This window comes from Capricornis sumatraensis, chromosome 15 (genome assembly GCF_032405125.1).
Source record: "Capricornis sumatraensis isolate serow.1 chromosome 15, serow.2, whole genome shotgun sequence".
Taxonomy (NCBI): Eukaryota; Metazoa; Chordata; class Mammalia; order Artiodactyla; family Bovidae; genus Capricornis; species Capricornis sumatraensis.
The window spans coordinates 23,017,697-23,030,271 of record NC_091083.1 but is presented as its reverse complement, the minus strand read 5'-3'; the positions used below and the strand labels follow the sequence as shown (position 1 = coordinate 23,030,271).

At 36.4% G+C, this 12,575-nt stretch overlaps 1 protein-coding gene across 1 annotated transcript in view; it reads right to left on the bottom strand.

Annotated features, from left to right (window-relative positions):
* Positions 1-6,504: 6,504 nt before the first annotated feature.
* The window catches only part of ITGB1 (integrin subunit beta 1), a 43,166-nt gene continuing 37,095 nt past the window's right edge, over positions 6,505-12,575 (bottom strand). The window contains exon 16 of the mRNA XM_068987678.1: positions 6,505-7,695. Coding sequence (XP_068843779.1) covers positions 7,630-7,695 — 66 coding nt within the window. The 3' untranslated portion in view covers positions 6,505-7,629. The remainder of the gene's footprint in view (positions 7,696-12,575) is intronic.

The following is a 12,575-nucleotide window of genomic DNA, read 5'->3' as shown; positions in this document are numbered from 1 at the left end:
TAGTAAAGGAGGTAAATTACATAATACAAAGTGTAGTTCAATGAATTTTCACATTTGTATATAATCATGAATCTACCACCAAAGCCAAAGTCAAAATATAGAACATGTCCATCACCACAAAAATTTTCCTTTTACTCTTCCCAGTCATGACCCACTCTCACCCAGAACTAATCACCATTCTCATTTCTATCACTTCTGATTATTTTGCCTATCTTGAACTTCACATAAGTAGAATCATACGGTATGTACTCTTGTGTATGTATCCTCTTATCAACACTGATTTGTGAGATTTATCCAAGTTGTTGCATGTGTCATTACTTATTCTTTTTTTTTTTCTTTAATCAATTTTGTTGCATTGTATAAACTGATAATGAACATTTGGTTTGTTCCAAACTGTTGACCGTTAGAAATAGAGGTGCTATGAAATGGTTTGTTCATGACTTCTAGTAAGTTCATGTACTTGTTTATCTAGGGTAAACACCTACAAGTAAAACTGAAGGCCCATAAGTTACACACATGATTAAATCTACTAGATAATGCCAAACTTTTTTTTTTTTAACATTTCCACAAGCCACAAATGAAAATTGTGCTTGCTGGACATTCTTGCAAATACTTGATATTACCGTATTTTTCCATTTCAGCCACTCTAGTGTGTTTGAAGTGGCATGGGACTGCAGTCATGCTGTTAATATGCCTGGCCCTGTTGCACAGTTATGGTGAGCATCTTTTTCTGTGTTTACTGGTCATACAGATCTCTTCAGTGATGTGTGTGTTCAAGCCTTTGCCACTTTCTCAAAGTGGGTTATTCTTTTGCTTAATGATTATAGGAATTATTAACATGTTCTGAATATAAATTCTTTATTACATGTATGTATATCCAATTTTGATTTTCCAGTATCTTGCTTAATTTCTCACTCTCTTAATAATTCAGTAACTGGAAGTTCATAATTTTAGTGAAGAGCAATCTATAATTTATTTAGCTTTGTTTCCAGTATTAGAAATTTCTGCCTACCTAAAGAAGAGATATTTCTCTAGTAGTAGTAGTAGTATTTCACATTTTGATTTTTGATTCTTCAGCTTCACAGAGTTAGTCTATATTTTTTAAAGAGCCTCTTTCTTAGTGGATGTTCTTTGAGCATTAAATGTAATGTATATGCTGTGGGACCTGTGAGTTTACCCATCTGATTTCTTCTAAATTTCTTTTTACCCACTCTACTTTTATCTATTTATAGGCTTCTCACCAACCAACCAAGTCATTCACCATTACCAGTGAGCAAGGGTATAATCTCACCTCAGGATCCTTCTCTTGACACAGAGTGGGTAAGCTCTGACCATTGTGGGATTTCTCTTTGGAGGATTACTTGTCTTTCAGCATCACCCAAGTATGAACTTAGAATACAACAACCCATTTTTAACTTGTTTCCACATTATTGGTACAGGGTGATCCCTCTGTGAATGCTACTTGGTTATTTTTTAACTCATCCATCAGCTAGACACAGACTTCCCCAACCTCCTAACTGACTGTGGGTGTGGCTGATGGTGGATAACATGGGGGTCTGAGTCACCCACTCATCCGGATAACTTGAGCCCTCTGGCCTTACTTGTGCCCCGTCTTGGATACAGCATCTGCATCTACCCCGGAACAGACTGCTATTGGATCCATTGTCATTTTAATGTGAAGCATCTGACAAAACTCAGGTGATAACGGGCAGTTGAGTAGCTCAGTCATGTCCAACTCTTCGTGACCACGCCAGGCCTCCCTGTCCATCACCAACTGCCAGAGTTCACCCAAACCCATGTCCATCGAGTCGGTGATGCCATCCAGCCATCTCATCCTCTTGTCGTCCCCTTCTCCTCCTGCCCCCAATCCCTCCCAGCATCAGGGTCTTTTCCAATGAGTCAACTCTTCGCATGAGGTGGCCAAAGTACTGAAGTTTCAGCTTTAGCATCAGTCTGTGATGTCCCAGTCAGTAGTAGTTTGTTTTTTTTTTTTTTTCATGTCAGTCTGGCCCCCAGGGTATAGATTTTTATTCTCCTACTTGAGCTTGCCATAAACTCCACATTCATCTTTCCAGTCACTTGGTATATTAGAGCCTGTTAGTTCATAGGATTCAATCATCTTGTCTGTTTACCCCTAGACTGCACTTGCTGCAGAGCTCTTTCCCGAGTCCCATTCAAAGCCAGCAGTATCACCTGATATATGGGTCAGGTAAGTACTTTCAAGTAAATACACATCCTCCAGAACCCAGATAGGATTACCAAGCACTTTTTAAAATCCTCATCACTGAGATCTGTGACATGTAATTATCTTTCATTTTTGAGGGGATATCTTAGCATGCTCCTAAGAACCTTACTGATATGGTATGCCATTGAATATTTACTTTGTCTCCTACCCCTTGGAATACATATGGCTATAAAGGCATCCAAAATACTGTGACCTCTTAGCCATCTGGAATAACGAGCCTAGTTCTGAAGACATAGCTGATGTGCTGTTTATCAGATGTCTGACTGGGTCACATCTCTTCAGACATATGAGAGGCTGAGAGAGTAAACACTGCCAGATAGACATATATACTGTTGTCCATCCCAAGTGGATGCAAATTCATGATCTTTTCTGGTAAAAATGAAAAAGAACACATATAGTGGCTCAATGGACACATGCCATATACCACAGGCCATGAAAATCTGCTCCAGCACTTACACCTCCTCTCTCCTGGCATCTATCCATGTGCCTACTAGTTGAGTCCAGAGGGGGCAGATTAGCCAATTAAACATATGATGGAGTCCACCATGCCTGCATCCTTTGAGCCATTAGTTTCTGCATTTATTTTTGCTGTTCTCATAGATGTTTTTCAAATTTACTGGCTTAGATGGGTCTGAAGTAGGTTCAGAGGCCTCTATTTGGCCTTCCTCACTATATTTTTGTTCTGTTTGTGACAAACCTAGATAGTGTATTAAGAAGCAAAGACATCACTTTGCTGACAAAGGGCTATATAGTCAAAGCTATGATCTTTCCAGTAGTCATGTACAGATGTGAGAGCTGGACCATAGAGAGGCCAAAGTGCTGAAAAACTGATGCTTTGGGGACTGGAGAAGACTCTTGAGAGCCCCTTGGACAGCAGGGAGATCAAAACAGCCCATCCTAAGAAATCCACCCCGAATACTCATTGGAAGGACTGATGCTGAAGCTCCAATAATTTGGCCAACTCATGTGAACAGCGAACACATTAGAAAAGACCCTGATGCTGGGAAAGACTGAGGGCAAGAGAAGCAAGTGACAGAGAATGACAAGGGTTGGATGGCATCACCAATATGAACATGAACTTTAGCAAACTCTGGGAGATAGTGAGGGACAGGGAGGCCTGGCATGGGGCAGTCCATGGGGTCGCAAAGAGTCTGACATGACTGAACAGCAGTTGCTGTAACAAATTATCACAAAGTTATCAGCTTAACACAAATTTATTAGCCTACAGTGTGGCAAACTAAAAGTAGAACACAGGTTGCACTAGACTAAAAATCAGGTGTCAGTGGTCCTGTGTTCCCTCCTGCAGTCTCTGCCAGAGAATCCATTCCTTTGCCTTTCTGGGCTTCCATGTGCCGGCCACACTCCCTCCACTTGTGGCCCCCTTTCCTCCATCTTCAAAGCATCTTTCTGATCTGTCTGTAGACACATTTCCCCCTGGCTCTCTTCTCCTGTTGAGAGCCTCTTGCTTGTAGTCTTCTCACATGGCCTTTCCTTAGCATATGTGCACAAAGAGCAAGAGTTCTGCTCTCTCCTCCTCTTGTAATGAGGACACTAATCTTATCAGGGCCCTATCTGTATGACATCATTTAACCTTAGTTATTTCCATAAATGTCCAATTTCCAAATACAGTCACAGTTTAGAAGACACATTCAGCCCATATAGGATGAATTTGGTTAATAAAAACATGTCAATACTGGTTCATTAATTAGGATAAATGTCCCTTACAAGATGATGGTATTACAGAAGTATATTTATCATGCCTTTTTATTTTCTGTATTTTTGATGCATTGACGTCTGGGGCCTTCCCAGGGCTGAACAGTTCCTGAAGGTGATAAACAACTCACCTGAGAGCACTGTTCCAATACAAAGCAGCCAATACAGAGCCCACACCCAATAAATCTCCTGTATCAGGCCCTCTGGTAATTGAGTCATGTAATGCTATACGAATGTGTTTTATGTTGAAATATCTACTTTTGAGTCATTCATTTTTTTTCCTTAGAGTTTGTCAACTTTGTTGACATATTCAGAAAACCATTTAGTTTCATTTTTTTCTATTGGTTTTCTATTCTCTATCATATCAAAGTATAACTGCTAAAACAAACTGCTAAAACTTCAATACATTTAAGGTGTACAACATAATGTTTTATGTATATACTGTGAAATGTATGTATACACTGTGTTAGGTAACTGTACACTTACAACTGAGCTTCCCTGGTAGCTCAGCTGGTAAAAAAGCCGCCTGCAATGCAGGAGACTCTAGTTCGATTCCTGGATCCATAAGATCCCCTGGAAAAAGGGACAGGCTACCCACTCCAGTATTCCTGGGCTTCCCTGGTGGCTCAGACGGTAAACAATCTGTCTGCAATACCGGAGACCTGGGTTTGATCCCTGGGTTGGGAAGATCCCCTGGCGGAGGAGGGCATGGCAACCTACTCCAGTTATTCTTGCCTGGAGGATCCCCATGGACAGAGAAGCCTGCAGGCTACAGCCCATGGGGCCACAAAGAGTAGGACGGGACTAAACGACTAAGCACATACTTACAACTGCTCTTTTGGGCCGCACCTTTACATAATGCTCAGAGTCCGCTTTGTCTGACCTGAGTACGGCCACTCTTGTTCCTTTTGGTTGCCATTTTATCTTTTTCCATTCTTTTACTTGCAGCATGTGTCCTGAGATCAAAAGCCAGTCTCGTACATGACATGCAGTTCAATTTTTTTCTCTCCATTCAGCTAATCTATAGCTTTTGATTGGTACATTTAAACTGTTTAATTACTGATAGAGAAGCACTTACTATTTCCATTTTGTTAACTGTTTTTTATATGGCTTTCATCATTTTTGTTCCTCTTTCCTGTCTTAATTGGTGTTTTTTTTTTTTTTTAATATATATATGTACTTTGATTCCCTTATTTTTCTGTTTCCTTTCTAGGTATCTTTAAATTGATGTTAATTTACAATGTCTTAGTTTCAGTTATACAGCTGAGTGATTGTTTTACATATATATTCTTTTCCATTTTAGGTTAGTACAAGATATTGAGTCTAGTTCCCTGAGCTATACAGAAGTCCTCGATGTCTACCTATTTCACTATAGTTTACTATATGGTAGTGTGTATAGGTTCATCCCAAACTCCTAATTTATCTCCCTGCCTCAATCCCTTTTGGTAACCATAAGTTTGTTTTCTATGTCTGAGTCTATTTCTCTTTTGTAAATAAGGTTATTTGTATCACTATTGTTACAATGCACATATAAGTGATATCATAGGATATTTGTCTGTCTCTGACTTACTTAGTATGATAATGTCTAGGTCCATCCATATTGCTGCAAATGGCATTATTTTTTATGATTGAGTGGTATTCCAATGATGTGTACATGTATGTCTAAATATCTTTTCAAATTAAGAGTTTTCTCAATATATGCACAGGGTTGGGATAACTGGCTCATATTTTAACTATATAAAAACATGTTAGGAGAAAAATCACGTATTATAGAAAGACTATGTTCCTATATTATTTTTAAAAATCTCATTAAAAAAAGCAAACTTATGGAGTAAAAAAATACAAATTCAGTTATACTGTGGGTGTAAGGAAATGAGTTGAACCACACAGCAGTGTAGATGGTAGGAATGGAAAATGAAGCGGGTGAAATGGATGGTTCTTTTTCTCATAAAGAGGTATAATCCTCAACTTAAAGATGATTTACTCTAAGCTAGGAAATACATTTAAACAGGAGAGGTAAAAGAGATACCCATTTTTAAAACCAGGAAGGGCACTGCAAATGTGCTGGGACGACTTCTACCACAGTGCTTTCCCCCACATCTAACACTTGCAATGGTCCAGCAAGGGATCTATTTTGAAAAGCTTCACACAAATATTTTTTATGGATACATATACTCTATAACATAAATAAACCAAAGACAAATGAAAAATTTTAAACAACTCCTTAACAGAAAAGTAACAATTTCCTGTCTGAATCTTAAGTAAAATGATATAGTTTCCAGCTTCAAGTCAACAGCTGTAAGATCATGTTCTTAAAGAGTTAATTCTGCTTAATGTAGGAATGAAACCCAGCTCCTAAGGATGGAAGAGAAGCAGATTTGTCCAGTATTCGGAGCCAAAAAATAGACTGACATCTTATTTTACTCTATCTACCTACCTTCCTTCTCTCTTTTGGCTTAAGTAAAATACCAGAAATTTTTTAAGCTATAAAAACTTCACGTATACAAACTAACAAAATATACAGAGCCCAAACATCTGATTTAAATATTTTAAGCATCTTTATTTAATAAATAACTTCACTAAAACAGCATTGTAAAACGTGAACTGTTAAAATTAAAAGGCACTTAAAATAAGAAAGTGAATAGTATGAAACAAAACAGGAAACTCAAACAGTGAGAAGTAAATATACAGTGGTCTGTTATAGCACTAATTGAAAGTAAATGCTTAAGTGATAGATATTGCATGAGCCACAGTACAACTTCACATGTTCAATAAAAAGGCAAATGTACAGCTAAAACATCAATGAAAAAGTACTGATTTTTTAAAAGTCTTACCCCAAATTGCAAACAAATACATTAAATGATTAGAAGGTGATAAAAAGCACCAGGCTTTAAAAAGAAAATAAAATAAAATTCACCTGGAGGTCCTCAATTTAGCAAATACTATGTAAATTAAGGCCTTTAGGTAGATAATGCTAAATCAAGGACTTTTTGCAGAAAATTTCCCAAGACTTGAATTTACAGAGAGAAGGCATAAAAGTTACCAAAATTAAGTAACTCTTAAAATGGCACACAGGTTTTAAAGCTATGTTTTCCCTTTCTAGCTCTGACTTTCCCCATGGCCTTTGCAGATCAAATATTTCACTATTTTACACCTGTAACTCCTAGCATACTCATCTTTCAGGTATGTCATCAGTCATGTCTAACAGGCAAATAGCAAAATAATACATTTAAAACAATTCTAAACTAGCTAGAAGGACATTACTTTGGATTCTGTATAACTGAAAAATGACATGTCTGCAAAGCTAGAAATCAGTTTTAACACTTGATTAACAGAAAATATCATCCTCATTAACTATTGCCTTTCAATCACTCTAGAAATACTGCCTAATCCAGTAAGAGCTGGATTTCACTAGTCCAGGAGAAAAGGTCAAAAAGGCACATTGTGACCTTAGATGACAAGGATAACCATCCTGTCTCAAGTCTTTTGTCAGTCCCTGGCATCGGTTATAACATTATTTTCAAAGTAATAAAAAATTTTCAAATTATACATATGGTACATTTTCAGAACCTGCCCATGAGAGAACCATGGTGGCGCTGCCCTGAAGCTATCTCACTGTGACTGTGGATTACTGCTTTGCCTTCAGTGCTGCGGGCACACACAGGCAGTGCTCATTTCCCCTCGTACTTCGGATTAACAACAGTTGTCACAGCACTCTTGTAAATAGGATTTTCACCCTAAAAAAGAAAAAAATTATCAGTCTACTAAAGTCATCTAACTTTATAAAGCAATATTAAAGACCATTTTCATAAGTAATTTCCATTTGATCTGTCCAGATATCAAAAGCTTAGAAAAAATGAAAAACGAAAGCTTTGTCCCACAAGGCTAAAGATGCCCCTGAAAAGGCACTTTTCCTTTCTAAAAAGTCCTTTCTCCACTAGTGATCTGCTGTCAACGGCCTCTCTTTTTTAAACTAGTTTTGAATACTATCTTGAAACTAGTTTTTAACACACTCTTCTGCCATCAACTGCCTGATTCTTAATCCTTATTGTGCACAAAGGTGCTTGATAATGAACAGACTGCTTGGCTTTCTTGTCTGTGAGGGAGGTGCTCTTCTGAGGCTTTGCCACTCAGGGTGCAGAGATTCTGAGGTAAGACTGTCACAAGTGGGCACAGTGCCAAATGTGCTTAGACAAAAATAATTACTATTCTTTATGAAATAACTGCTATTCTTCAATATGCTGATGAAACATTTTATCTTTGACACTGTATTTTACTGAAGAATTAAATGATTCCAAGCCATAAACATGAGAGATCTTTCAAGAGTCAAAACTTCACTGACAGTGATGTTTTAAAATACATAATTTTCTTTAAAAATTCTCATTCTATATTATACATTTTAATATCTTCTACAGCATTCTTTTTCTATTCTTTAAAACTGAAGATAGGCTTGAAAGTCAAATGAGAAATACAGGCAAATATTCCTATATCAGAGGAAATAAGTGAGTACAAATCAAATAAATGTTTTAAGATTTTTAAATGCTATTTAGTTTCATATTTTACTATAGAACTATTTGAGGTTATTTTTAAATTATTTATAGAAAGCACCTAAAGGGTAATTTTTGCTTTTAAATTTTATCCACATTTCACTTCAGGTTACATTTGGATATCGCTTTCATTGCCACAATTTCTGCCTCCTAGAAGGGTATAGTTTGGTGGATGACAAACAAGAAGATAAAGAACTCTGAAACAGTACACAAGAGAATTACATACATAAAATGGGAACAGCATAAGAAAAAAGGGATTGACTGAGATTAAGGATATTGTCAAAATGAAACTGACTACAGATAAAACACTGAAAGGTCTATAGAAGCAGTACACATGCAGAGTTAGAAATCTATATGGTTGAGAAGTTTTTAAGGGTACATATGTATGTCTTGAGTGGGAAAGGGAAAGCAGACGATGCCATCTTTAAAAAGACTAAGAATTCATTGAGGGAAAGTAAAACATATAAAGGCTGGGTCTTGAGAAACACCAAATAAACCACTGACTTCAGTTCAGCAGTTAGTCTGGAACCTGACACTGTGCCTTCACTCCACCCAACAAAGCACAACCTGCCCAGTCATTTCTGAAACTGAAGAACTCAGGATCCCTCAGAGATAAACATTATATAATCTGGGTGACAAAAATCACATTGGGTATCAAATTCGGAGCTCTCATCCCAACTGGATCCCAAATGCTATTATAACAGACATTTCATAATGGAGACTGGAGTATGGATCCTAGCAACTACATTCCTAATGAGTAATCAAGTACAAATAAGTGAGTCTATTTCCACCTTCCTATCATCCAAGGCTAGAACTGCCCATTTTTTTCAAATATGCTAGGAAAATAAATTACCATTAAGTTTCTTTAATGCATTAGATAAATCTAATATTTAATACTTTAAAACTGTAAGAGAGGCAATAAAACATGGAAAAGAAAAAAAAATGCCTAAGTTATAGATGAAACCAAAGTACAATTTACATGGCAGAACTTACCTTTGGAGAAAACACTGCCTTTTCATGTGCACATTTATATTTATTATTTCATATATATTATTATTTCAAAGTCCATCCAAACAAAGTATTAACATGCAAGGTTAGAGGTAAGAGATTAAACCATCTGCATTGGGCATCATCTTAAATGGAGCTAAGCTAAAATAATGCATATTAGTTCCCATCGTTCAGAGTGCAACCCTTCCCCATCCCAACAAAAAGCAAAGCCTGTTTAAATCAAGAGGAACAGGGTTACATTCAGCAGGGAAGTCCTCTGTTCTCAGTAAATGTCGTCCGTGCTTACTCTGGAAGGCCTGATGTGGTTACAGCATCCTTTCTGTTGCCTATTAGAAATGCAGTGCACAACTGTGGGAGATTAGCAGCCCATATTTAATGTGTTTATATATGAACAGCTTTAACAGAGTTCATGATTTGATTTTTTTTAATGTACCTACATGAATAGTCTCATGTGTTGAAGCAATTAGACTGCCTGCCTATTTATCTGAAATATGTTAATGACATAACTGACCAGCAACCTTGGTCCCATACTGGAAAAGTGTTTTGTAAGCCATGATTTAATTTCTTAATGCTCATTCATTAATATCTACTGTTTATTTCTACTTTAGTTTTTCTTGAGAAAACATCTCAGAATAACCAGTACCCATTAATTTTCCTGAATTTGACTAACGAATAAAAAAATTTTCACAAAATTTTCATATCTTGAATTATCCAAAATGCTTATTTTGGCTGAAGTAACAGTGTACCAAAAATTGACAACAATAAAAACATGAAGTTTCACTGTTACTGATGATTTCCTTCAAAATACAATTTAACATATAGCAAGGTAAAAATTTCACCTTTCAATAGGATACAGAAATTTTTTCATGTAAGTATCCATATAAAATGTCAATATCTGATTATGACAGAAACAAGAAAGGAAAAAAAACCCAGCAAATTAGTTTCCTTCTAAAAATGACATTCTTTCTGTAAAGCTCTAAGTGAGGAAGAAAAGACTATTAAGTCTCATACTACTAAGAAAATGTACCAGACAATGCAAAATGAATCTGACAATAATTTTCTGCCATCAAATTTAACTTTGCCATTTCAAAAGTCTTAAGATCCGCTTAATCAGACACATAATGGTTTCTAATGTTATCAGTACTCCCTGTATCTCTTAAAAATAAGAAACGTTCCTGTACTTTAAAATCTTACCATGTTATTATAAGTATACTCTCACTCATCAGAGTAAATAAACAAATCTGCATTGAAGGGTTTCTGGGTATAACAGTGACTTCCCCATTCAGTAGTGTCACAGTAACACTAACATTCTTAAGTTATCAGAAATAGCAAAGACTGTCATTTCCCATAGTGACCTCCCTCCTCCTAACCAGGTAACAGTGTCTCCTGAAGACATGTTGATTGCTACCAGTTCAATGCAGTGCGTAAGAACCTAGACCCTGGAGCCCAGTGGCCTGGGTTTGAATCTCAGCTTTTCCAGTAACTAGTCTTGTGAACTTGGTCAAATGACTGAACTCTTCTGTGCCTTAGTCTTCTCATATGTGAAATAAGAATAAAGGAAAGGAAGGCGTTCAGGGTCACCAGTCAGGAGAATTGGTTCTAATCACAACCTTTTTATCAGAGTATTAGGGGCTTACATAATTATATTAAAACATGCTAGAAACACTTCATGAAAATTCAGTTATAAGGAAAAAACCTGTCCAGTGTTGATAGAAGAGAAAATGATACATTTGTCACCCAGGTAGAGCATACACTCGCCAAAATAACTTTCCCTTACCTTAGAGAATAGGTGAACCAAGCTTTATTACCACTATGAAATTTTCAGCCAAGTTTTTATTTAAAACTCTAGTAGGATTTTTCTCTACATGAAATTTAAATTTCATGTTCACTTTTCACTCTAAAACTTACAAATAATAATTTGTTATATCTAAGGATGTTATCATATAAGGATGATAATACCATCTAAAGCAAAGGACTCTAGTGAGGATTATAACTGACAGGCTGCTATCAAATACTGTAGTCATCAGCCAAAAACAACACAGTATAGTTACTGACTCCCTGTTAAAGCTCTGGGACATGAAGTGACCCAGTACCATTCTACCTAAGCAGAAGACTTAGCTGGGACTCAACCCAGGTCAGTCTGATCACAACACATGTTCTTTTCACTACAACACAGTTGCTGCTTCTATACCATAAAGCTTAATCCAAAGCCCTTCTAAATACTATTATTAACACACAGAAAGAAAAGCCACAGTATAGCCATATAAATAAAGCCAGACTTTGGAGAAAGAAAAAAAGCAATAGTGATAAAAGACACGCAGTGCAGTAAAGACATGCAAAGACAGAAAATGAAAGAAAATACGAACGGCAATTTAGAGACCAGCTTTACGTCCATAGTTTGGATTCTTGAAATTATTAATAGGACTCTTGTAAATCGGATTTTCTTGCTAAAGTAAAAGAAATAGTTTCTAATGATTTCATCAGAAAAAAACTGACATGTATAGTGAGTGTTTAAACACTATAAAAGACAATTTTTTACTATTCTTAGGCTTCCAAAATTATTTTTTAAAAATCCAAGCAAACTGTTGTAAAATGCAAATGACTAAAATTCATTTATACCTGAAAAATACAGAAGAGTGTCACTGCCTTCTTGTATCAAAAGATGAATACAAGATGGCCAACGTGTGGCCACACTAGCCTCCAACCCCACATTTCAAAGCACTAAATGCTGACATACATTTTCATTACTTATAGCTTTTAAGTTTTGTATAAAACAAGGTTACTGAGTTGTAATTTGCAGAGTAAAAATACCCTTTTAAAGTATATAGTTTCATGAATTCTCAAATGTATAAAGACACCCATCTGGGCAATTTAGAGACCATAGGTTTAGTCCCCATGGGTTTGCCTTTTCTAGACTATTATATAAATTGAATTACACAGCATGTAGTCTTTTGAGTGGCTGATTTCTACTTAGGGTTGTTAAATTTAAAAAAAAAAAAGAAAAAGCAGCAGCTTTCCACTGAATAGTCTGAAGTTATGTAGGGTTTTAATTTTTTTGGTCA